The sequence below is a fragment of the Oncorhynchus tshawytscha genome, linkage group LG18, assembly GCF_018296145.1.
Source record: "Oncorhynchus tshawytscha isolate Ot180627B linkage group LG18, Otsh_v2.0, whole genome shotgun sequence".
In the NCBI taxonomy this organism is placed as follows: domain Eukaryota; kingdom Metazoa; phylum Chordata; class Actinopteri; order Salmoniformes; family Salmonidae; genus Oncorhynchus; species Oncorhynchus tshawytscha.
The window spans coordinates 600,470-626,500 of NC_056446.1; the positions used below are offsets into that span (position 1 = coordinate 600,470).

A 26,031-nucleotide genomic window follows, 5' to 3' on the forward strand; every position below is an offset into this window, starting at 1 on the left:
CGGAAGGAGTGTTGTATGGCAATGACGCTCGTCTGGAGGTTAGTTAACACAGTGTCCAAAGAAGGGCCAGAGTATACAGAATGGTGTCGTCTGCGTAGAGGTGGATCAGAGAATCACCAGCAGCAAGAGCGATATCATTGATGTATACAGAGAAGAGAGTCGGCCCGATGATTGAACTCTGGGGCACCCCCATAGAGACTGTCAGAGGTCCGGACAACAGGCCCTCCGATTTGACACACTGAACTCTGTCTGAGAAGTAGTTGGTGAATCAGGCGAGGCAATCATTTGAGAAACCAAGGCTGTCGAGTCTGCCGATGAGGATGTGGTGATTGACAGAGTTGAAAGCCTTGGCCAGGTCGATGAATTACAGCTGCACAGTATTGTATCTTATCAATGGCGGTTATGATATCATTTAGGACCATGACCAGCTCTGAAACCAGATTGCATAGCAGAGAAGGTACCGTGTGATTCGAAATGGTCGGTGATCTGTTTATCTTGGCTTTCGAAGACCTTTGAAAGGCAGGGTAGCATAGATACAGGTCTGTAACACTTTGGGTCTAGACTGTCTCCCCCTTTTGAAGAGGGGGATGACCGCGGCAGCTTTCCAATCTTTGGGAGTTGAACAAGCTAACAATAGGGGTTGCAACAATTTTGGTGTTCCCAGGCTGTTCCGAGGCCGTGACAGCAGCCTGGGAACAAACAGCCAGTGCTACTGCACCGATTCTTTCCTGAGGCAAACTGGCTAATCTCGTTATGTCACGTGCTCCCACTCACCCTCTACCTCTCTCTCTCCCTCCCTCCACAGTGAAACTGTTTGAGGTGATAGAGACTGAGAAAACGCTCTACCTGGTGATGGAATATGCCAGTGGAGGTAAGTTGCTTAGTAATATGTCATACAGTACAACGTCATATTTAGAATGTGCTTTGAGCATAATCCATGAAAAGCTCATTTGTTTATCTAAAATACAAGTATTATGATTATTATAGTATGACACCCTTCTGTTGGAGAGCTACCGGCTGTGCAGGCTTTTGCCCAAGCCCTGTGCTAACTCACCTGCTTCAGGCAATCAAGGTCCTGATGAGTTGTCTATTAGTGGAATTAGCTGTGTGCAGGGCTGGAGCAAGATCCTGCACAACCAGTAGCTCTCCAGGAGGAGGGTTGGTCTGTCTCCTGATATCCATAGTACTTTATTATAACACATAGTATTGTCTTAATCTAGGACAAATGAGGCTGCCAAACTAGCAATTGATGCTTTGTTGATGGGTTCCAGACATTAAAAATAAGTTGGAAGTCTGAAACTAAATTTGAGAATGTTTCCATTCAGTCAAAGTTGAACTCAAACCTCTCTCGGACTCTCTCTCTCTCTCTGTCTCGCTCTCCCTTTCTTCCAGGGGAGGTCTTTGACTACCTCGTAGCTCACGGGAGGATGAAGGAGAAGGAAGCCAGGGCAAAATTTAGACAGGTATTGCAGCAGACTGGATTCAGCCCTACACGCACGCACATACACTGACATACACACCCCATGTTCAAAGTCACCCTTGCTGGGTGACAGACTTTCAAGCCACACCCACACACACACAGACGGAAGCCCCCCCTCACACACAAACATGCTAACACACACACATATCATCATATTTAGTTGGGAACTGGGAAGATCCTTGGCCATTCCTGTCATTTTCAGCCAATCAGTGAAAGGGGGTCTCCCGTAAGTCCAGACAGGGGCTCCCCTGACCCCACCCCTTCTCCTCATTGGTTCAGGCCACTGTCGCTGTGGAGATGGGGATATCTGGGTCACTTGATGTAAGAGCTGGGACAGGGAGCTAGGAGAAGGGGGGTGAAAGGAAGATGGGAGAAAATATGGATGGATAAAAGAGGAGTAAAGGAGAGGGGAGGGGAGACAATATGGATGGATAAAAGAGGGGAGGGGGAGAAAAGAGGATGGGTAAAAGAGGAGTAGAGGGGAGGGAGGGGGAGAAAAGAGGGGTGGGTAAAAGAGGAGTAAAGGAGAGGGGAGGTGGAGGGGGAGAAAATAGGGATGAGATAAAGAGGAGTAAAGGAGAGGGGAGGGGGAGAAAAGAGGGATGGGTAAAAGAGGAGAAAGGAGAGGGGAGGTGGAGGGGGAGAAAAGAGGGATGGGTAAAAGAGGAGCAAGGAGAGGGGAGGGGAGAAAAGAGGGATGGGTAAAAGAGGAGTAAGGAGAGGGGAGGGGGAGAAAAGAGGGATGGGTAAAAGAGGAGTAAGGAGAGGGGAGGGGAGAAAAGAGGGATGGGTAAAAGAGGAGTAAAGGAGAGGGAGGGGGAAAAAGAGGGATGGGTAAAAGAGGAGTAAAGGAGAGGGGAGGTGGAGGGGGAGAAAAGAGGGATGGGTAAAGAGGAGTAAGGAGAGGGGAGGGGAGAAAAGAGGGATGGGTAAAAGAGGAGTAAAGGAGAGGGGAGGTGGAGGGGGAGAAAAGAGGGATGGGTAAAAGAGGAGCAAGGAGAGGGGAGGGGGAGAAAAGAGGGATGGGTAAAAGAGGAGTAAGGAGAGGGGAGGGGGAGAAAAGAGGGATGGGTAAAAGAGGAGTAAAGGAGAGGGGAGGGGGAGAAAAGAGGGATGGGTAAAAGAGGAGTAAAGGAGAGGGGAGGTGGAGGGGGAGAAAAGAGGGATGGGTAAAAGAGGAGTAAGGAGAGGGGAGGGGGAGAAAAGAGGGATGGGTAAAAGAGGAGTAAAGGAGAGGGAGGGGGAGAAAAGAGGGATGGGTAAAAGAGGAGTAAAGGAGAGGGGAGGTGGAGGGGGAGAAAAGAGGGATGGGTAAAAGAGGAGTAAAGGAGAGGAGGTGGAGGGGGAGAAAATAGGGATGAGATAAAGAGGAGTAAAGGAGAGGGGAGGGGGAGAAAAGAGGGATGGGTAAAAGAGGAGTAAAGGAGAAGGAAAGGTGGAGGGGGAGAAAAGAGGGATGGGTAAAAGAGGAGTAAAGGAGAGGTGAGGTGGAGGGGGAGAAAATAGGGATGAGATAAAGAGGAGTAAATGAGAGGGGAGGGGGAGAAAAGAGGGATGGGTAAAAGAGGAGCAAGGAGAGGGGAGGGGGAGGGGGAAGAGGGATGGGTAAAAGAGGAGTAAAGGAGAGGGGGAGAAAATAGGGATGGGTAAAAGAGGAGTAAAGGAGAGGGGAGGGGAGAAAAGAGGGATGGGTAAAAGAAGAGTAAGGAGAGGGGAGGTGGAGGGGGAGAAAATAGGGATGAGATAAAGAGGAGTAAAGAAGGGTGGAGGGGAGAAAAGAGGGATGAGATAAAGAGGAGTAAAGAAGGGTGGAGGAGGAGAAAAGAGGGATGAGATAAAGAGGAGTAAAGGAGAGGGGAGGGGGAGAAAAGAGGGATGGGTAAAAGAGGAGTAAGGGGGAGGTGGAGGGGGAGAAAAGAGGGATGGGTAAAAGAGGAGTAAAGGAGAGGGATGGGTAAAAGAGGAGTAAGGGGGAGGGGAGGGGAGAAAAGAGGGATGGGTAAAAGAGGAATAAAGGAGGGGAAGGGAGAAAAGAGGGATGGGTAAAAGAGGAGTAAATGAGAGGGGGGGAGAAAAGAGGGATGGGTAAAAGAGGAGTACATGAGAGGGGAGGGGGAGAAAACAGGGATGGGTAAAAGAGGAGTAAAGGAGAGGGGAGGTGGGGGAGAAAAGAGGGATGGGATAAAAGAGGAGTAAAGGAGAGGGGAAGGGAGAAAAGAGGGATGAGTAAAAGAGGAGTAAGGAGAGGGGAGGTGGGGGGAGGGGGAGAAAAGAGGGATGGGTAAAAGAGGAGTAAAGGAGAGGGGAGGGGGAGAAAAGAGGGATAGGTAAAAGAGTAGTAAAGGAGAGGGGAGGGGAGAAAAGAGGGATGGGTAAAAGAGGAGTAAAGGAGAGGGGAGGGGAGAAAAGAGGGATGGTAAATGAGGAGTAAAGGAGAGGGGAGGTGGGGGAGAAAAGAGGGATGGGTAAAAGAGGAGTAAGGAGGGGGAGGGGAGAAAAGAGGGATGGGTAAAAGAGGAGTAAAGGAGAGGTGGGGGGAGAAAAGAGGGATGGGTAAAAGAGGAGTAAGGAGAGGGGAGGTGGAGGGGGAGAAAAGAGGGATAGGTAAAAGAGGAGTAAGGAGAGGGGAGGTGGAGAAGAGGGGATGGGTAAAAGAGGAGTAAAGGAGAGGGGAGGGGGAGAAAAGAGGGATGGGTAAAAGAGGAGTAAGGAGAGGGGAGGTGGAGAAGAGAGGGATGGGTAAAAGAGGAGTAAAGGAGAGGGGAGGGGGAGAAAAGAGGGATGGGTAAAAGAGGAGTAAGGAGAGGGGAGGTGGAGGGGGAGAAAAGAGGGATAGGTAAAAGAGGAGTAAGGAGAGGGGTGGAGAAGAGAGGATGGGTAAAAGAGGAGTAAAGGAGAGGGGAGGGGGAGAAAAGAGGGATGGGTAAAAGAGGAGTAAAGGAGAGGGAGGTGGGGGGAGGGGGAGAAGAGGGATGGGTAAAAGAGGAGTAAGGAGGGTGGAGGGGGAGAAAAGAGGGATGGGTAAAAGAGGAGTAGAGGGAGGGGAGGGGGAGAAAAGAGGGGTGGGTAAAAGAGGAGTAAAGGAGAGGGGAGGTGGAGGGGGAGAAAATAGGGATGAGATAAAGAGGAGTAAAGGAGAGGGGAGGGGGAGAAAAGAGGGATGGGTAAAAGAGGAGTAAAGGAGAGGGGAGGTGGAGGGGGAGAAAAGAGGGATGGGTAAAAGAGGAGCAAGGAGAGGGGAGGGGAGAAAAGAGGGATGGGTAAAGAGGAGTAAGGAGAGGGGAGGGGGAGAAAAGAGGGATGGGTAAAAGAGGAGTAAGGAGAGGGGAGGGGGAGAAAAGAGGGATGGGTAAAAGAGGAGTAAAGGAGAGGGAGGGGGAGAAAAGAGGGATGGGTAAAGAGGAGAAAGGAGAGGGGAGTGGAGGGGAAAAAGAGGGATGGGTAAAAGAGGAGTAAGGAGGGGGAGGGGAGAAAAGAGGGATGGGTAAAAGAGGAGTAAAGGAGAGGGAGGTGGAGGGGGAGAAAAGAGGGATGGGTAAAAGAGGAGCAAGGAGAGGGGAGGGGGAGAAAAGAGGGATGGGTAAAAGAGGAGTAAGGAGGGAGGGGAGAAAAGAGGGATGGGTAAAAGAGGAGAAAGGAGAGGGAGGGGGAGAAAAGAGGGATGGGTAAAAGAGGAAAAGGAGAGGGGTGGAGGGGGAGAAAAGAGGGATGGGTAAAAGAGGAGTAAGGAGAGGGAGGGGGAGAAAAGAGGGATGGGTAAAAGAGGAGTAAAGGAGAGGGAGGGGGAGAAAAGAGGGATGGGTAAAAGAGGAGTAAAGGAGAGGGGAGGTGGAGGGGGAGAAAAGAGGGATGGGTAAAAGAGGAGTAAAGGAGAGGAGGTGGAGGGGGAGAAAATAGGGATGAGATAAAGAGGAGTAAAGGAGAGGGGAGGGGAGAAAAGAGGGATGGGTAAAAGAGGAGTAAAGGAGAAGGAAAGGTGGAGGGGGAGAAAAGAGGGATGGGTAAAAGAGGAGTAAAGGAGAGGTGAGGTGGAGGGGGAGAAAATAGGGATGAGATAAAGAGGAGTAAATGAGAGGGGAGGGGGAGAAAAGAGGGATGGGTAAAAGAGGAGCAAGGAGAGGGGAGGGGAGGGGGGGGAAGAGGGATGGGTAAAAGAGGAGTAAAGGAGAGGGGGAGAAAATAGGGATGGGTAAAAGAGGAGTAAAGGAGAGGGGAGGGGAGAAAAGAGGGATGGGTAAAAGAAGAGTAAGGAGAGGGGAGGTGGAGGGGGAGAAAATAGGGATGAGATAAAGAGGAGTAAAGAAGGGTGGAGGGGAGAAAAGAGGGATGAGATAAAGAGGAGTAAAGAAGGGTGGAGGAGGAGAAAAGAGGGATGAGATAAAGAGGAGTAAAGGAGAGGGAGGGGGAGAAAAGAGGGATGGGTAAAGAGGAGTAAGGGGGAGGTGGAGGGGAGAAAAGAGGGATGGGTAAAAGAGGAGTAAAGGAGAGGGGATGGGTAAAAGAGGAGTAAGGGGGAGGGAGGGGAGAAAAGAGGGATGGGTAAAAGAGGAATAAAGGAGAGGGGAAGGGAGAAAAGAGGGATGGGTAAAAGAGGAGTAAATGAGAGGGGAGGGGGAGAAAAGAGGGATGGGTAAAAGAGGAGTACATGAGGGGAGGGGGAGAAAACAGGGATGGGTAAAAGAGGAGTAAAGGAGAGGGGAGGTGGGGGGGGGGGAAAAGAGGGATGGGATAAAAGAGGAGTAAAGGAGAGGGGAAGGGAGAAAAGAGGGATGAGTAAAAGAGGAGTAAGGAGAGGGGAGGTGGGGGGAGGGGAGAAAAGAGGGATGGGTAAAAGAGGAGTAAAGGAGAGGGGAGGGGGAGAAAAGAGGGATAGGTAAAAGAGTAGTAAAGGAGAGGGGAGGGGAGAAAAGAGGGATGGGTAAAAGAGGTAAAGGAGAGGGGAGGGGAGAAAAGAGGGATGGTAAATGAGGAGTAAAGGAGAGGGGAGGTGGGGGAAAAGAGGGATGGGTAAAAGAGGAGTAAGGAGAGGGAGGGGAGAAAAGAGGGATGGGTAAAAGAGGAGTAAAGGAGAGGTGGGGGAGAAAAGAGGGATGGGTAAAAGAGGAGTAAGGAGAGGGGAGGTGGAGGGGGAGAAAAGAGGGATAGGTAAAAGAGGAGTAAGGAGAGGGGAGGTGGAGAAGAGAGGGATGGGTAAAAGAGAGTAAAGGAGAGGGGAGGGGGAGAAAAGAGGGATGGGTAAAAGAGGAGTAAGGAGAGGGGAGGTGGAGAAGAGAGGGATGGGTAAAAGAGGAGTAAAGGAGAGGGGGGGGAGAAAAGAGGGATGGGTAAAAGAGGAGTAAGGAGAGGGGAGGTGGAGGGGGAGAAAAGAGGGATAGGTAAAAGAGGAGTAAGGAGAGGGGAGGTGGAGAAGAGAGGGATGGGTAAAAGAGGAGTAAAGGAGAGGGGAGGGGGAGAAAAGAGGGATGGGTAAAAGAGGAGTAAAGGAGAGGGGAGGTGGGGGGAGGGGGAGAAGAGGGATGGGTAAAAGAGGAGTAAGGAGGGTGGAGGGGAGAAAAGAGGGATGGGTAAAAGAGGAGTAAAGGAGAGGGGAGGGGGAAAAGAGGGATGGGTAAAGGAGAGGGGAGGTGGGGGAGGGGGAGAAGAGGGATGGGTAAAAGAGGAGTAAGGGGGAGGTGGAGGGGGAGAAAAGAGGGATGGGTAAAAGAGGAGTAAAGGAGAGGGAGGGGGAGAAAAGAGGGATGGGTAAAAGAGGAGTAAAGGAGAGGGGAGGTGGGGGAGGGGGAGAAGAGGGATGGGTAAAAGAGGAGTAAGGAGGGTGGAGGGGAGAAAAGAGGGATGGGGAAAAGAGGAGTAAAGGAGAGGGGAGGGGAGAAAAGAGGGATGGGTAAAAGAGGAGTAAATGAGAGGGGATGGGGAGAAAAGAGGGATGGGTAAAAGAGGAGTAAATGAGAGGGGAGGTGGGGGGAGAAAATAGGGATGGGATAAAAGAGGAGTAAAGGAGAGGGGAGGTGGGGGGGAAGAGGGATGGGATAAAAGAGGAGGGTCGAGGGGAGAGGAGAGCAACCAGAACACATCAGCATTAATAAAATGAAAATGTATTACCCCAATGGATAGGTACATTGATATGTATTACCCTAATGGATAGGTACATTGATATGTATTACCCCAATGGATAGGTACATTGATATGAATTACCCTAATGGATAGGTACATTGATAGATATTGTTGTAGTTATATAGTATGTTGTTGACAGTAATCAGTCACTAGCTAGTTCTGTTCAGCCCCTGCTTACCTGGATGGGGAAACCCCCCAGATCTAACATACACACACAGACACACACCGTGCGTGACTCAGTACTGGCCACAGTCACTTCCCTGTTGTCCAATCAATGACGTTCTGAGAAGTGGGTGCGGGTTTTCACACACACTAACACACTCACACACTCACACACCAGACAGTGTTGACCAGTCCCAAATGAATTCCAAGCTCCTCTGTCACGTGTCAAACTCCAAATCTAAAGGGCTGTAGTTAGAATAACTTTTATAACAACTTATAAACGCCATAATATCTTCTAACTTTAATTCTATGGTCTTGGTCCTTTCCAGATTGTGTCAGCTGTGCAATACTGCCATCAGAAAAAGATTGTACACAGAGACCTGAAGGTAATGAAAGCTTTATGTACACACACACACACACACACACACACACACACACACACACACACACACACACACACACACACACACGCATACACACATGTACCCTGGCATACATACAGTGGGGCAATTTAGTCAGCCACCAATTGTGCAAGTTCTCCCAATTGTGAAAGTTCTACCTAAGTTCTACCTATGATGTAACTTTCATCATAGGTACACTTCAACTATGACAGACAAAATTAGATTTTTTATGAATTTATTTGCAAATTATGGTGGAAAATAAGTATTTGGTCACCTACAAACAAGCAAGATTTCTGGCTCTCACAGACCTGTAACTTCTTCTTTAAGAGGCTCCTCTGTCCTCCACTCGTTACCTGTATTAATGGCACCTGTTTGAACTTGTTATCAGTATAAAACACACCTGTCCACAACCTCAAACAGTCACACTCCAAACTCTACTATGGCCAAGACCAAAGAGCTGTCAAAGGACACCAGAAACAAAATTGTAGACCTGCACCAGGCTGGGAAGACTGTATCTGCAATAGGTAAGCAGGTTGGTTTAAAGAAATCAACTGTAGGAGCAATTATTAGGAATTGAAAGACATACAAGACCACTGACAATCTCCCTCGATCTGGGGCTCCATGCAAGATCTCACCCCGTGGGGTCAAAGTGATCACAAGAACGGTGAGCAAAAATCCCAGAACCACACGGAGGGACCTATTGAATGACCTGCAGAGAGCTGGGACCAAAGTAACAAAGCCTACCATCAGTAACACACTATGCCGCCAGGGACTCAAATCCTGCAGTGCCAGACGTGTCCCCCTGCTTAAGCCAGTACATGTCCAGGCCCGTCTGGAAGTTTGCTAGAGAGCATTTGGATGATCCAGAAGAAGATTGGGAGAATGTCATATGGTCAGATGAAACCAAAATATAACTTTTTGGTAAAAACTCAACTCGTCGTGTTTGGAGGACAAAGAATGCTGAGTTGCATCCAAAGACCACCATGCCTACTATGAAGCATGGGGGTGGAAACATCATGATTTGGGGCTGTTGTTCTGCAAGGGACCAGGATGACTGATCCGTGTAAAGGAAAGAATGAATGGGGCCATCTATCGTGAGATTTTGAGTGAAAACCTCCTTCCATCAGCAAAGGCATTGAAGATGAAACGTGTCTGGGTCTTTCAGCATGACAATGATCCCAAACACACCGCCCGGGAAACAAAGGAGTGGCTTCGTAAGAAGCATTTCAAGGTCCTGGAGTGGCCTAGCCAGTCTCCAGATCTCAACCCCATAGAACATCTTTGGAGGGAGTTGAAAGAGTTGGGTAGACAAACGTTAGAGGGAGAGTAAGAGTGGTAGAAACAAGAAGAAAGAAAGAACTGTGCCTACTTCTTATTGTCCTGTGAATGCACTTATTTGTTACTGCATTAGAAGTGCCTGTTAGAAGTTACTGCATTATTAGCTGATATAACTTGTTATCATTGAGGAGATCCACAGGCACGTCACCTGTGTCCTGTTCAGGAGGATGTAATGTTAGAGATATAAATGTTTAGTGTACAACATATATTATTATTGTCAGAACAACTGGGAATCGTGTCAGTTCAGTCTTTCTCCCTGCAACATTCAAGACCACAAAGTGTGGGTGACTGATAGTCTGACAACGTTACTGTCGGTGTAAATGTCCAATGTTTACTTCACTATTAGCATCTCATATATTGTAGATGTGAGTCATTTAGCAGACGCTCTTATCCAGAACGACTGACAGTCATGAGTGGATACATTTTCAGACACAAACACACCCACTTCACCTTCTCTCCCCCGCCCGCACCAGGCTGAGAACTTACTCCTAGACGCTGACATGAACATCAAGATTGCCGACTTTGGCTTCAGTAACGAGTTCACAATGGGCAGTAAGCTGGACACGTTCTGCGGCTCCCCTCCCTACGCCGCCCCAGAGCTGTTCCAGGGGAAGAAGTACGACGGGCCTGAGGTGGACGTCTGGAGCCTGGGGGTCATACTGTACACGCTGGTGTCAGGGTCGCTGCCCTTCGACGGTCAGAACCTCAAGGTGTGTGTGTATATGTGTATGTGTGTTAACTCTGGCCTTCACTCTTACGTCCCAATTCTCTACCCATCTGTCCTAAATGTGCACTTGCTTTGAAAGGACTAGTGTAAGAATGTAAAAACTCCATCTCGTCCATGCTTACACTTGTATACCATGCTAACTGCGTGGGGAAGAGTACCAGATTGCACACTTTGGGAGACAGGTTGAGACACAGGGTCTATATATCCTCTGTAAGAGCTGAAAGTGTTGTCTACAGGGTAAATACCGTATCCCTTTCTACATGTCCACCGACTGACCCCTGACCTCTAAACCTCCGACCCTGCCTTTAACCTCTCCTCTCTATCTCCCCCTATAGGAGCTGAGAGAGCGTGTTGTAAGGGGTAAATACCATATCCCTTTCTACATGTCCACCGACTGACCCCTGACCTCTAAACCTCCGACCCTGCCTTTAACCTCTCCTCTCTATCTCCCCCTATAGGAGCTGAGAGAGCGTGTTGTAAGGGGTAAATACCATATCCCTTTCTACATGTCCACCGACTGACCCCTGACCTCTAAACCTCCGACCCTGCCTTTAACCTCTCCTCTCTATCTCCCCTATAGGAGCTGAGAGAGCGTGTTGTAAGGGGTAAATACCATATCCCTTTCTACATGTCCACCGACTGACCCCTGACCTCTAAACCTCCGACCCTGCCTTTAACCTCTCCTCTCTATCTCCCCCTATAGGAGCTGAGAGAGCGTGTTGTAAGGGGTAAATACCGTATCCCTTTCTACATGTCCACCGACTGACCTCTAAACCTCCGACCCTGCCTTTAACCTCTCCTCTCTATCTCCCCCTATAGGAGCTGAGAGAGCGTGTTGTAAGGGGTAAATACCGTATCCCTTTCTACATGTCCACCGACTGACCCCTGACCTCTAAACCTCCGACCCTGCCTTTAACCTCTCCTCTCTATCTCCCCCTATAGGAGCTGAGAGAGCGTGTTGTAAGGGGTAAATACCGTATCCCTTTCTACATGTCCACCGACTGACCCCTGACCTCTAAACCTCCGACCCTGCCTTTAACCTCTCCTCTCTATCTCCCCCTATAGGAGCTGAGAGAGCGTGTTGTAAGGGGTAAATACCGTATCCCTTTCTACATGTCCACCGACTGCGAAAACCTCCTCAAGCGCTTCTTGGTGCTCAACCCATCCAAGCGTGGTACACTGGAGGTGAGGGAGGATGTCCGAAATGTAAATATGTCTTACGCTTACTACTTATGTTACTTCGCCGTCCACGGACTCCTTCCTTCTTCAGGTCACTCCTGCCTGGTTTCTGTCTGTGTGGAGATGTTTGGGATGCAAGGTTTGAACACAGCACCTTCATGCCCACACGCTGGTACGTGCACACGCTGGTACGTGCACACGCTGGTACGTGCACACGCTGGTACGTGCACACGCTGGTACGTGCACACGCTGGTACGTGCACACGCTGGTACGTGCACACGCTGGTACGTGCACACGCCGGTACGTGCACACGCCGGTACGTGCACACGCCGGTACGTGCACACGCCGGTACGTGCACACGCCGGTACGTGCACACGCCGGTACGTGCACACGCCGGTACGTGCACACGCTGGTACGTGCACACGCCGGTCGTCCACGCCGTAGATTTCCCACTGCTAGACGCATGCACGCACACACACACCATCCGACCAGATTTCCCACTGCTAGACGCATGCACACACACCACACACACCACACACACCACACACACACACACACACACACACACACACACACACATCCCTCCCCCATCTACACCATAGTCCTGTCTGTACACTCACTCATCTCCCTGTGCTGAGGAAACAGACATAATTAATTAAACAGCTAAAGGCAGTCCTACCACTCTCATCACATGTGTCCCTGTGTGTCCCTGTGTATTTATCTAAAACTGACCTTAGATCAGTGTCTAGGGGCAAAAACCTGTTTTTGCCTTGTCAATATTGGGGCATTGTGTGTAGATTGATTCGAAAAGTATTCAATCCATTTTAGAATGAGGCTGTAACGTAGCAAAAGTCAAGGGTCTGAATATTTTTCGAATGTAGTGTGTGTTGTAAAATGTCATTCATAGGCTAGGTTGTAGCAACCTCATGATGGGTATATGGACAGTTTAAGTATCATGTAGTAGCCTCAGCCTTTCAATGATGTTTTGAGCTGGGTGAATGGATGACAGTCATCCAATATGCTGTAATAGAAATAAGGTCATGCGCATAAAACAAATGTATTGTCCTCCCTCATCTGAAACGGAACCAACCGCCACTGTTGTTAAGGTAGCAAGGTTGAATGCAAACTGTCCACTAAAATCCTAATTGATTTTGCTTCAATTTATTTAAGTGATCACTGTGCTGTTGCCTGTGTGAGGGATTTAAAAATTCCTAAACTTCCTTCACGTATTATCATGAAAAGGAATTGGAAGCAGTTTGATACTCAGGGTTTTGTACATTATTTTTTTTTTACTTCGCCTGGAATAAAGTTGAATTCATCCCTGATGTTGAATTTGCTTCTTTTAAAAAAAAAACTTCCATAAAGCATTCCAGGAATCATGCAACAAGCATGCCCCTTTCAAACAAAACAGAATTACAGGCAGAGACAGCCCTTGGTTCTCAGATGAACTAGCAATCATAAGGAAACGGAATGCTTTGTGGGCTTAAGGTCGGATTCAGCTGATGATTGGATGGCTTTTAAACGCCTTTGGGAATCAGGTTGTGGCTATGACCCGAAAGCAGACCACTATCTCAAGTCTACTGCTGATAATCTGAATAATCCTTCAACATTTTGAAAAGTTTAGAGTGCAAAGGAGATGCACAGCTCCCTAAACAACTGCTGGTTGACTCACAGGTGGTAATTGAGAACCTTTATTCTGAACTCTTTTAATCATCATTTTCTTGATGCAGGTTATTTAATAGGGTTAAAGGTCCATATGCGCCCCCTGGGAAATTACCCGACACTCCCTCCCCCATTTCTCCTTCACCCAAATCCAGATAGCTGATGTTCTGAAAGAGCTGCAAAATCTGGACCCCTACAAATTAGCTGGGCTAGACAATCTGGACCCTTTCTTTAAAAAAATTATCCGCCGCAATTGTCGCAACTCCTATTACTATCCTGTTCAACCTCTCTTTCGTATCGTCTGAGATCCCTAAAGGTTGGAAAGCTGATGCGGTCATCTCCCTCTTCAAAGGGGGTGACACTCTAGACCCAAACTGTTACAGACCTGTATCTATCCTACCCTGCATTTCTAAAGTCTTCGAAAGCCAACAAACAGATCATCGACCATTCCGAATCCCACCATACCTTCTCCGCTATGCAATCTAGTTTCAGAGCAGGTCATGGGTGCACCTCAGCCACGCTCAAGGTCCTAAACGATATCATAACCGCAATCGATAAAAGACAATACTGTGTAGCCGTATTCATCGACCTGGCCAAGGCTTTCGATTCTGTCAATCACCGCATTCTTATTGGCAGACTCAAAAGCCTTGGTTTCTCAAATGACGTCAAATGACGTTTCCTCGTCTGGTTCACCAACTACTTCTCAGATAGAGTTCAGTGTGTCAAATCGGAGGTCCTGTTGTCCGGACCTCTGGCAGTCTCTATGGGGGTACCACAGGGTTCAATTCTCGGGCCAATTCTTTTTTCGGTATACATCAATGATGTCGCTCTTTCTGCTGGTGATTCTCTGATCCACCTCTACGCAGACGACACCATTCTGTATACTTCTGGCCCATCTTTGGACACTGCATTCGCGTGAAACTGAAAGCGCGAACCACTGCTTTTAATCAGGGCAAGGTGACTGGTAACATGACCGAATACAAACAGTGCAGCTATTCCCTGCGCAAGGCTATCAAACAAGCTAAGCCTCAGTATAGAGACAAAGTAGAATCTCAATTCAACGGCTCAGACACAAGAGGTATGTGGCAGGGTCTACAGTCAATCACGGACTACAAGAAGAAAACCAGCCCAGTCACGGACCAGGATGTCTTGCTCCCAGGCAGACTAAATAACTTTTTTGCCCGCTTTGAGGACAATGCAGTGCCACTGACACGGCCTGCAACGAAAACATGCCGACTCTCCTTCACTGCAGCCGAGGTGAGTAAAACATTTAAACGTGTTAACCCTCACAGGGCTGCAGGCCCAGACGGCATCCCCAGCCGCGCCCTCAGAGCATGCGCAGACCAGCTGGCCGGTGTGTTTACGGACATATTCAATCAATCCCTATACCAGTCTGCTGTTCCCACATGCTTCAAGAGGGCCACCATTGTTCCTGTTCCCAAGAAAGCTAAGGTAACTGAGCTAAACGACTACCGCCCCGTAGCACTCACTTCCGTCATCATGAAGTGCTTTGAGAGACTAGTCAAGGACCATATCACCTCCACCCTACCTGACACCCTAGACCCACTCCAATTTGCTTACCGCCCAAATAGGTCCAAAGACGATGCAATCTCAACCACACTGCACACTGCCCTAACCCATCTGGGCAAGAGGAATACCTACGTAAGAATGCTGTTCATCGACTACAGCTCGGCATTTAACACCATAGTACCCTCCAAGCTCGTCATCAAGCTCGAGACCCTGGGTCTCGACCCCGCCCTGTGCAACTGGGTACTGGACTTCCTGACGGGCCGCCCCCAGGTGGTGAGGGTAGGCAACAACATCTCCACCCCGCTGATCCTCAACACTGGGGCCCCACAAGGGTGCGTTCTGAGCCCTCTCCTGTACTCCCTGTTCACCCACGACTGCGTGGCCACGCACGCCTCCAACTCAATCATCAAGTTTGCAGACGACACAACAGTGGTAGGCTTGATTACCAACGACGACGAGACGGCCTACAGGGAGGAGGTGAGGGCCCTCGGAGTGTGGTGTCAGGAAAATAACCTCACACTCAACGTCAACAAAACTAAGGAGATGATTGTGGACTTCAGGAAACAGCAGAGGGAACACCCCCCTATCCACATCGATGGAACAGTAGTGGAGAGGGTAGTAAGTTTTAAGTTCCTCGGCATACACATCACAGACAAACTGAATTGGTCCACTCACACAGACAGCATCGTGAAGAAGGCGCAGCAGAAGCAGAAGTTTCTTTCCCCTTGTCTGGCTGGAAGAAGTTTCTTTCCCCTTGTCTGGCTGGAAGAAGTTTCTTTCCCCTTGTCTGGCTGCTGCTGTGACTGCATTTTGAGTGAAGGGGATGAGTATTGTCCTGTAAAATGCTTTCAAGTTTCAGGATGATGAGAACATGCATCTTTAATCTCACCCTAGAATGAAATATATTAGTTGTGGAAATCAGGATTTGTCCAACCTCTTTTGAAAGGAGGTGATCACATTCTTCTGAATAACTATTGGCCCACATCTAAATAGTCTGTTCTGGCAGAGATATTGGAGGCCTTGCCTCCAGGAAAACTATATTTTGAGTGGTATGCAATCAGGTTTCAGGTCTAGCCACATAACTGTCATAGCAACGTTGAGGGTTTTGAATGATATTCACTGTGTTCTAGATAGGAATCTTCATTGTGTATCTGTATCGATAGACTAGTCAAAGCCGTTTGACAGTGTGGACCATACTGTCTGTCTTGGTGCAGATATTGAAGTGTATTGGGATTACTGGTAATGTCTGGAGTGGTTTGTGAACAAGAGTGCCTTGACTTTTTCTACATTTTGTTATGTTAAAGCCTGAATATTAAATGTAGATATTTTTGGTCACTGGCCTACACACAATACCCCATATTGTCAAAGTGGAATTAATTATTATTACTATTTTTTTAAATTTATAAATTAATAAACAATGAAGCTGAAATGTCCTGAGTCAATACGTAGTCAACTCCTTTGTTAATGCAAGCCTTGATATGTTTAGGAGTAAACATTTGCTTAGCAAGCAATGAATTTCAAATACAGATTCAACCACAAAGACCAGGGAGGTATTCCAATGCTTCACAAAGAAGGGCACCTATTGGTAGATGGGTAAAAACAAAAAAAGCTGACATTGAATAACCCTTTGAGCATGGTGAAGTTATTAATTACACTTTGGATGGTGTATCAATACACCCAATCACTACAAAGATACAGGCGTCCTTCCTCACTAAGTTGCGTAGAGGAAGGAAACAGAGGAAGGAAACAGAGGCCAATGGTGATTTTAAAACAGTTACAGAGTTTAATGGCTGTGATAGGCAACAACTGAGGATGGATCAACAACATTGTACTTATTCCACAATAATAACCTCTTTGACAGAGTGAAAATAAATAAGCCTGTACAGAATAAAAATATGCATCCTGTTTGCAACAAGGCAATTAACTTTTTGTCCTGAATACAAGGTGTTATGTTTGGGGCAAATCCAATACAACACATTACTGAGTACCTCTCTCTGTATTTTCAAGCACAGTGTGTTAAGCCAGAAGGCTGTAACGTAACAAAATGTAGAAAAAGTGAAGAGGTCTGAATTCTTTCTTAATGCACTGTATTGCCACTATTTTACCCAATCCCAAATCGACCCCTTGCCCCTACCCGTGGGCCCTCGCCATTACCTCACTTGGGTACATCTGAAAAGATGAGATAAGCAATATTATAATGGCCCCTAATTTTGCCTTTTGATAGCTTAGGTTGAAATATTTACAAATTGCTGTATCTATTACAGATCTAAGTGCATAGGCGCACAATGTAGGGGCGAGTGGTTAATTTAGGATTAGGCATCACTGTTATGAAATTCCACTTCGTTTGGCGGGTAATTGGGCCTCTAGAGCCGAGACTGATGTTTGTGTCTGTCCTTCTCCCTCATAGCAAATCATGAAGGACCGGTGGATAAACGCAGGCCTAGAGGAGAATGAACTGAAGCCATTCATGGAGCCAGAACAGGACATCACAGACCAGAAGAGAATAGGTACATTGACTCCAACACTCCTCTCTCTATATATATCAGCGTTAAGGAAGGGTTAGGGAGGGAATTGGGGACTGGCTTTACATCTATAAATCTATACACTGTATCGTCCTAAATGGCATCCCATTCCCTAAATAATGTACTATGATTGATAGGGCTCTGGTCAAAAGCTTCATGGAGAGTTACTGAGTATACAGGGTTTTGATCCTGTCTAGCTCTAATACACCTGATTCAGATGGGTTGGCACATGTATTTAGAGGGAATCGCCCCTTACCCCCTGTGTTAGGGGCTAGCCTTGCATGCTGTGCCCAACGTGAGCCTGGCAGAGCTGTGTTGTTTTCAGACACACAGGCAGCACATGGTCTAGCACTTCACTTAGACACACACACACCTTAACACACACAGTCATTAAAACACACAGAGTCATTAAAAATCATGCACGACCATGCATTAACACAACCGCACTCAGTAACACAGTCATTATTGAAATACATGTGTGCGTGCGAACACACAAATGCACACACAGATCCACACAGATCCACAAGTCGATACAGTCTGGCAGGCCTTGTTCTTTCCCCTCGGACCCCCAGGGCTTGCCCCCTCCCCTACCATGCCCTCTGTCGATGGCAGCATTGATCTCACTCAGCAGTGGGAGAGAGACGAGTGTGTGTCAGAGGATATTCCACAGTCTCAACAACAAGGAGGCCCTGTTTGGTTCCCCACATTATGTACAGTTTATTCACCTTTATTTACGGTCTTCATTTTAGATTTTGTTTTTGGGTTAGGTTATGTTTGTTTCACCAGCCGTCAGTGCTCTGTCAATATGTTTCTAATGTATGCATTAGTATGTTGTTGCTGAACATACAATTTAGCCTTATGGGATTAATAATGTTTATTCAATTAAATGAATAAGTTCAATACCGCTAGTATTTTTGGTTCCCCCTTAACAAATAGGAAATGGCGATGTTCACACGCTCCCAGCCTATTGGTTATTTGCTTTTCTCCTCACATATTTGTTTCTTTATTGAATAGAGGCTGTGCGAGGGAGAGACTGGGAAGTTGAGACGGTCAGAAGGGTGTGGGCCGGATTCAAACCCGTGCCCACACGGTGTGCTCTATAGGCAGCAGCCCTAACTGCTAGACCACCACAGGCTATTGGGTGTTTTTATTTAAGAAATGTATTTTACTTAACTAGGTAGGTTGAGAACAAGTTCTCATTTACAACTGCGACCTGGCCAAGAGAAAGCAAAACAGTGCGACGCCAACAACAACACAAAGTTACACATGGGATAAACAACCGTACAGACAATAAAACAACAGAAAATCTGTATACAGTGTGTGCAAATGAGGATCACAGAATCACCCGCAGCAAGATCGACATCATTAATATATACACAGAGAAAAGAGTCAGACCGGGAATTGAACCCTGTGGCACCCCCATAGAAACTGCCAGAGGTCCAGACAACAGGCCCTCTGATTTGACACGCTGAACTCTATCAGAGAAGTAGTTAGTGAACCAGGCGAGGCAGTCATTAGAAACCAAGGCTTTTGAGTCTGCCGATAAGAATAAGGTGATTGACAGAGTCGAAAGCCTTGGCCAGGTCGATGAAGATGGCTGCACAGTATTGTCTCTTATCGATGGCGGTTATGATATTGTTTAGGACCTTGAGCGTGGCTGAGGTGCACCCGTGACCAGCTTGGAAACCAGATTGCATAGCGGAGAAGGTACAGTGGGATTCGAAATGGTCGGTGATCTGTTTGTTCACTTGGCTTTCAAAGGTTTTAGAATGCAGGGTAGGATAGATACAGGTCTGTAACAGCTTGGATCTAGAGTGTCTCCCCCTTTGAAGAGGGGGATGACCGCGGCAGCTTTCCAATCTTTAGGAATCTCAGATGATATGAAAGAAAGATTGAGCAGACTAGTAATATGGGTTGCGACAATGGCGGTGGATAATTTTAGGAACAGAGGGTCCAGATTGTCTAGTCCAGCGGATTTGTAGGGATCCAGATTCTGCAGCTCTTTTAGGACATCAGCTGTCTGGATTTGGGTGAACGAGAAGCGCGGGGGGAGACTTGGGCCAGTTGCTGCGGGGGGGGGGGGGCTGAGCTGTTGGCCGGGGTTGGGGTAATCAGTTGGAAGCGTGGCCAGCCGTAGCGAAATGCTTCTTGAAATTCTCGATTATTGTGGATTTATCGTTGGTGACAGTGTTTCCTAGCCTCAGAGCAGTGGGCAGCTGGGAGGAGGTGTTCTTATTCTCCATGGACTTTACAGTGTCCCAGAACCTTTTTCAATTAGTGCTACAGGATGCAAATTTCTGTTTGAAAAAGCTAACCTTGGCTTTTCTAACTGCCTGTGTATATTGGTTCCTAACTTCCCTGAAAAGTTGCATATCGCGGGGACTAATCGAAGCTAATGCAGTGCGCCACAGGATGTTTTTGTGCTGGTCAAGGGCAGTCAAGTCTGGGGTGAACCAAGGGCTATATCTGTTCTTAGGTCTACATTTTTTAAAAGTGGCATGCTTATTTAAGATGGTGAGGAAGGCACTTTTGAAGAATAACCAGGCATCCTCTACTGATGGGATGAGGTCAGTAGTATTTTTTCAGGATACCCTGGCCAGGTCGATTATAAAGACCTGCTTGCAGAAGTGTTTTAGGGAGCGTTTGACACTGATGAGGGGTGGTCGGACCCATAACAGACGCAGGCAATGAGGCAGTGATCGCTGAGATCCAGGTTGAAAACAGCAGAGGTGTATTTAGAGGGCAAGTTAGTCAGGATGATATCATGGGGTTCCCATGTTTACGGATTTGGGGTTGTACCTGGTAGGTTCCTTGATAATTTGTGTGAGATTGAGGGTATCTAGCTTAGATTGTAGGACGGCCGGGGTGTTAAGCATATCCCAGTTTAGGTCACCTAACTGTACGAACTCTGACGATAGATGGGGGGCAATCAATTCAGGGCAGGGTGTCCAGGGCACAGCTGGGAGCTGAGGGGGGTCTATAACAAGTGGCAACAGTGAGTGATGGATTTTTAAAAGTCGTAGCTTGATCTGTTTGGGCAGAGACCTTGATATCTTGCAGAGCTCTGTCCTACTATCTCTACAGTAGATTGCAACTCCTCCCCCTTTAGCAGTTCTATCTTGATGGACAATGTTGTAATTGGGGATGGACATTTCTGAATTTTTGGTGGCCTTCCTAAGCCAGGATTCAGACACGGCTAGGACATCAGGGTTGGCGGAGTGTGCTAAAGCAGTGATTAAAACAAACTTAGGGAGGAGGCTTCTGATTTTAACATGCATGAACCCAAGGCTTTTCCGGTTACTGAAGTCAACAAATGAGAGCGCCTGGGGACACACAAGACCTGGGTTAACCTCTACATCACCAGAGGAACAGAGGAGAAGTAGAATGAGGGTATAGCTAAAGGCTATAAGAACTGGTCGTCTAGTGCGTTCGGAACAGAGTAAAAGGAGCAGACTTCTGGGCATGGTAGGGTGCGAGAACAGTGGAGGTAAACCTAGACATTGAGTGACGATGAGAGAGGCTGCGTCTCTGCAAGTGGCAGTTAAACTAGGTGCTGTTTCCGCATGTTTGGGGGGTGGGGCAAGGGAGGTAACTGAGGCATGTAGAGCAGGACTAGGGGCTCCGCAGTAAAACAAAACAATGAGAGCTACCCTAAACAACAGGCATAAAGCAATCACAGGTGTTGATTGGGAGGGCTAAGACAACAAGAACGGGTAAATGGATGAATGAATGGGTCGATATACATCAGCAGACCAGTCGTGATGGATCGGCGGGGCTCCGTGTCGATAGAAGGTCCAGGCCAATTGGCAAGAGCGGTATTGTAGTTGGTGTACTTTGTTTGCTAGCTGGGGGAATGGGCCTATCTCGCGGCTAACTGGTGCTTGCTTCTGGACAAGGGCGTTAGCCACGATAGCCACTCGGTAGCTGCTAGCTAGCTGCGATGATCCGGTGTAATGGTCCAGAGCTTGCGGCAGGAATCCGGAGATGTAATGGGGGGGAAAAAGCAGTCTGTTATGCTCAGGGCTGATATGCAGACTGGCAGATATTATCCGGGCTAAAGTGGCTGGTGTCTGTGCTAAAGGTAAAGACTGCTAGCAGTGGCTAACAATGACTAAATAGCTAGTAGCTAATTACCTGGCTGGCCTCTGAAGGCTAGCTTCTGATGGAGGTTCCAGTTCTAAGGTCTAAAAAGATCCGTACCACGTTTCGTGAGGCTAATGCCTGTCCTGTCCCACTCCTGATTCCCTGCAGACATCATGGTGGAGATGGGCTATACTCAAGAAGAGGTCACTGAGTCTTTAACCAGGATGAAGTACGATGAGATCACTGCCACCTACCTGCTACTGGGCAGGAAGTCCACAGAGGTAAGGACAGACTGGGCAAAAGTGGCCAAATCCCAAATTGTCCCTCAAGCCCTGCACTGGGCAGATGCTGAGAGGATTTGACCTGTGTAATCAATCTGGTAATAGCTTCACCTTGCCCTCAGATAGGCTCGGTGGAAGTTTCACAATATTGCTAATACCAATCAAATCCTCTCAATCTCCACAAGTGTGTAGGGTTAAGGGAACGATTTGGGATTGACCCAGTACCTGGCCATAAATGACCATGTTAGAAAGCACTGGTTCTATCATGTATTGGTTCCTTGCTTTTAGCACCATTTATTTTTTTAAATCAAGGTTTAGGGGTATGTAAGTGGTTGAAAGTATACAGGTTTGAAACCAAATGACATGCATAATATCTGAAGTGACAGTCTGTTTGGATGATACCGTCACAGTCACAAATGTCCCTATTTGAAATGCTATGTGAAACATATTGAGTGACTTTTCCAAAGAGCACAGAACCAAAAAATACAGTAAAACTCATCTGCAGCGTGATTTAATAGGAAACTTTTCTTCTCTCTCGAAGTTGGAGGCTAGTGACTCCAGCTCTAGCAGTAACTTGTCTCTGGCCAAGGCACGGCCCGCCAGCGAGCACAACAACAACGGCCAGTCTTCTGCCCATCTCAAGACCCAGCGGTCCATCTCCAGCACACAGAAACAGAGACGCTACAGCGACCAGGGTGAGGGAGAGGGAGCAGAGGGGGCATGGAGAGAGCAGAGGGGGCATGGAGAGAGCAGAGGGGGGGGGCATGGAGAGAGCAGAGGGGGCATGGAGAGAGCAGAGGGGGCATGGAGAGAGCAGAGGGGAGAGAGCAGAGGGGGCATGGAGAGAGCAGAGGGGGCATGGAGAGAGCAGAGGGGGCATGGAGAGAGCAGATGGGGGAGGGGGCATGGAGAGAGCAGAGGGGGCATGGAGAGAGCAGAGGGGGCATGGAGAGAGCAGAGGGGGCATGGAGAGAGCAGAGGGGGCATGGAGAGAGCAGAGGGGGCATGGAGAGAGCAGAGGGGGCATGGAGAGAGCAGAGGGGGCATGGAGAGAGCAGAGGGGGCATGGAGAGAGCAGAGGGGGCATGGAGAGAGCAGAGGGGGCATGGAGAGAGCAGAGGGGGCATGGAGAGAGCAGAGGGGGCATGGAGAGAGCAGAGGGGGCATGGAGAGAGGGGGCAGGAGGGGGGGGCATGGAGGGAGCAGAGGGGGCATGGAGGGAGCAGAGGGGGCATGGAGGGAGCAGAGGGGGCATGGAGGGAGCAGAGGGGGCATGGAGGGAGCAGAGGGGGCATGGAGGGAGGAGGGAGCATGGAGGGAGGAGGGGGGAGAGTGGCTGGGAGGCAGGAGAGGGGGGCTGGGAGGGAGGGACTGGGAGGGAGAGAGGGGCTGGGAGGGAGGAGAGTGGCAGGGAGGGAGGAGAGGGGGAGAGAGGGGCTGAGAGGGAAAGAGGGGCAGGGAGGGGGAGAGAGGGGCTGAGAGGGAAAGAGGGGCAGGGAGGGGGAGAGAGGGGCTGAGAGGGAGAGAGGGGCAGGGAGGGGGAGAGAGGGGCTGAGAGGGAGAGAGGGGCAGGGAGGGGGAGAGGGGGCAGGGAGGGAGAGGGGCAGGGAGGGAGGGAGGGGGGGAGAGGGGCAGGGAGGGAGGAGAGGGGCTGGGAGGGGGAGAGAGGGGCTGGGAGGGAGGAGAGGGTGGGAGAGAGGGGCTGGGAGGGGGAGAGAGGGGCTGGGAGGGAGGGAGGGACTGGGAGGAAGATGATGTAAGTGGGACAGGAGGAAAGGAGGTAAAGAGAATATGAGAAAATATAGGAAGATGCATGTGAACCTCCAATGCAGCACAGTTCCCATTCTAACTCCACACTGATCCCTGTATCTCTCCCTCCCTCCATCCATCCAGCCGGTCCGTCCATCCCCTCGGTGGGCTACCCCAAGAGGAGCCAGACCACCTCGGCCGACAACGGCGACTACAAAGAGGACGGGGGTGCTCAGACCCAGAAGTCTGGTTTGTCGGGTGGGCGCAGTGGCGGCGTTGCCCCTGCCAGTCCCCTACTAGGTAATGCCAACAACCCCAACAAGGCCGACATCCCCGACCACAAGAAAGGCTCCACCACACCCACCGTGAGTACAAAGAATATACACATGGAAGATACACTACACTCATTAAAAAAGCATGGTCATTATTTGCTGCTATAACAGCCTCCACGCTTTTGGGAAGGCTTTCAACTAGATGTTGGAAGATTGCTGTAGGGTCTTCCATTCAGCCACAAGCATTAGTGAGGTTCGCAGTTGGCTATTCAATTCATCCCAAAGGTGTGCAGGCCAGTCAAGTTCTTCCACACCAATCTCGACAAACCATTTCTGTATGGACCATTGCGTTGTACATGGGGGCATTGTCATGCTGGAACAGGAAAGGGCCTTCCCCAAACTGTTGCCAAAAAGTTGAAAGCACTGAATCGTCTACAATGGCATTGTATACTGTAGCGTTAAGATTTCCTTTCACTGGAACTAAGGAGCCCGAACCATGAAAAACAGCCCCAGACCGTTATTCCTCCTCCACCAAACTTTACAGTTGGCACTATGCATTCGGGCATCCGCCAAACCCAGATTTGTATGTTGGACTGCCAGATGGTGAAGCGTGATTCATCACTCCAGAGAACGCATTTCCACTGCTCCAGATTCCAATGGTGGCGAGCTTTACACCACTCCAGCCAACGCTTGGCATTGTGCATGGGATTTTTATTTTACCCCCTTTTTCTCCCCAATTACTATTTTGTCTCATCGCTGCAACTCCCCAACAGACTCAAGTGAGGGAAAGGTCAAGTCATGCGTCCTCCAAAACATGACCCGCCAAACCGCACTTCTTAACATCCGCCTGTGCTTAACCCGGAAGCCAGCTGCGCCAATGTGTCGGAGGAAACACCACTCAACTGACAACCAAAGTCCACCTGCAGGCGCCAGGCCCGCCCGCCACAAGGAGTCACTAGAGCTCAATGAGCCAAGGAAAGCCCCCCCTGGCCAAATCCTCCCCTAACCCAGACAGCGCTTTGCCAATTGTGCGCCGCCCTATGGGACTCCCGGTCACGGCGGTTGTGATCCAGCTTGGGATCGAACCCGGGTATGTAATAACGCCTCAAGCACTGTGATGCAGTGCCTTAGACTGCTGCGCAACTCGGCAGGCTGCGCATGGTGATCTTAGGCTTGTGTGTGATTTTCTCGGCCATAGACATCCATTTCATATAGAGACAGTTTGGAACTTCGTAGTGAGTGTTGCAACTGTACAGTGAGATCCTTGATGAAAACCTGCTCCAGAGCGCTCAGGACCTCTGGGGCTAGGTTCACCTTCCAACAGGACAACGACCCTAAGCACACAGCCAAGACAACGCAGGAGTGGCTTCGTGACAAGTCTCTAAATGTCCTTGAGTGGCCCAGCCAGAGCCCGGACTTGAACCTGATCATCTCTGGAGAGACCTGAAAATAGCTGTGCATCAATGCTTCCCATCCAACTTGACAGAGCTAGAGAGGATCTGCAGAGAAGAATGGGATAAACTCCCCAAATACAGGTGTGCCAAAGTTGTAGCGTCATAACCAAGTAGACTCAAGGCTGTAATCGCTGCCAAAGGTGCTTCAACAAAGTACTGAGTAAAGGGTCTGATTACTTACGTAAATGTGATATTTACATTTTTATTTGCAAACATTTGTAAACCTGTTTTTTCTTCGTCATTATAGGGTATTGTGTGTAGATTGATGATCATTAAACATGTTTTATATCATTGTTGGAATCAGGCTGTAATGTAACAAAATGTGAAAAAAGTGAAGGGGTCTGAATATTTCCAAGTGCACTGTATAGTGTATATACACACAGGTTCACACACCAGCCACAATTACGCAGACATTAACACACGGGCATTCTCGCTCACAGGGTGATGTCAATGTTGGAAAAAGAGAGAGAATGTTTACAGCATTTGTACTGGTCCTCATTAGTAACAGTATCTTCTCTAGTTTTCCTTCGATTGTCTATTTTCCACTCCATAACTCTTCTACTGCTATGAGCTAGTGTGTTGTGGTCTGCATGACTTTCTTTCTTCTGTTTGTTCATTCATTATTTATGTATCTCTTTCTCTGTCTGTCACCATCTGTCTCAGGTTCCTTCCTCCCCCTCTATCAATTCAATTGAAGAAACTTTATTGGCGCGAAAAGTGAAAGAACTGACAAAAAGCACGAGTGTAAATGGATTGTGTTTAAAAAAAAAAATAATAATTCCTCTCTTTCTTTCACTCTCTCACCCTTATCCTCTTTCTCTCTTTTCATAACCCTCTCGCTCTCTCCCTCCAGGCTAACTCAATGTCAGGGGGCATGACGAGGAGGAACACGTATGTGTGTAGTGACAGGAATGCCTCGGACCGCCACTCCGCTGTCATCCAGAATGGAAAAGAGAACAGGTGAGAGGGGCCAAAGCTATGTCCTGTTGTCCCTCCTGGCCCCCTAAATACAGGCACACAGACCCAGATACATGCATACACATGTTTTAAAAAAAACATTCTAGTCATTTAGCAGAC

General features: G+C 48.6%; 1 protein-coding gene across 4 annotated transcripts in view; it reads left to right on the forward strand.

Annotated features, from left to right (window-relative positions):
• Positions 1 to 26,031, forward strand: part of LOC112223798 (MAP/microtubule affinity-regulating kinase 3-like) — a 142,826-nt gene that overhangs the window by 91,261 nt on the left and 25,534 nt on the right. For 2 of the 4 annotated variants that reach the window (XM_042300570.1, XM_042300573.1), the window contains exons 5-14: positions 806 to 871; positions 1,393 to 1,463; positions 8,086 to 8,142; positions 9,969 to 10,205; positions 11,288 to 11,407; positions 17,001 to 17,100; positions 21,367 to 21,479; positions 22,021 to 22,174; positions 23,373 to 23,593; positions 25,808 to 25,914. In XM_042300570.1, the coding sequence (XP_042156504.1) occupies positions 806 to 871; positions 1,393 to 1,463; positions 8,086 to 8,142; positions 9,969 to 10,205; positions 11,288 to 11,407; positions 17,001 to 17,100; positions 21,367 to 21,479; positions 22,021 to 22,174; positions 23,373 to 23,593; positions 25,808 to 25,914 (1,246 nt within the window). Of the gene's footprint in view, positions 1 to 805; positions 872 to 1,392; positions 1,464 to 8,085; positions 8,143 to 9,968; positions 10,206 to 11,287; positions 11,429 to 17,000; positions 17,101 to 21,366; positions 21,480 to 22,020; positions 22,175 to 23,372; positions 23,594 to 25,807; positions 25,915 to 26,031 lie in introns of all 4 variants that reach the window. The other 2 variants (XM_042300571.1, XM_042300572.1) reach the window with 1 other exon arrangement.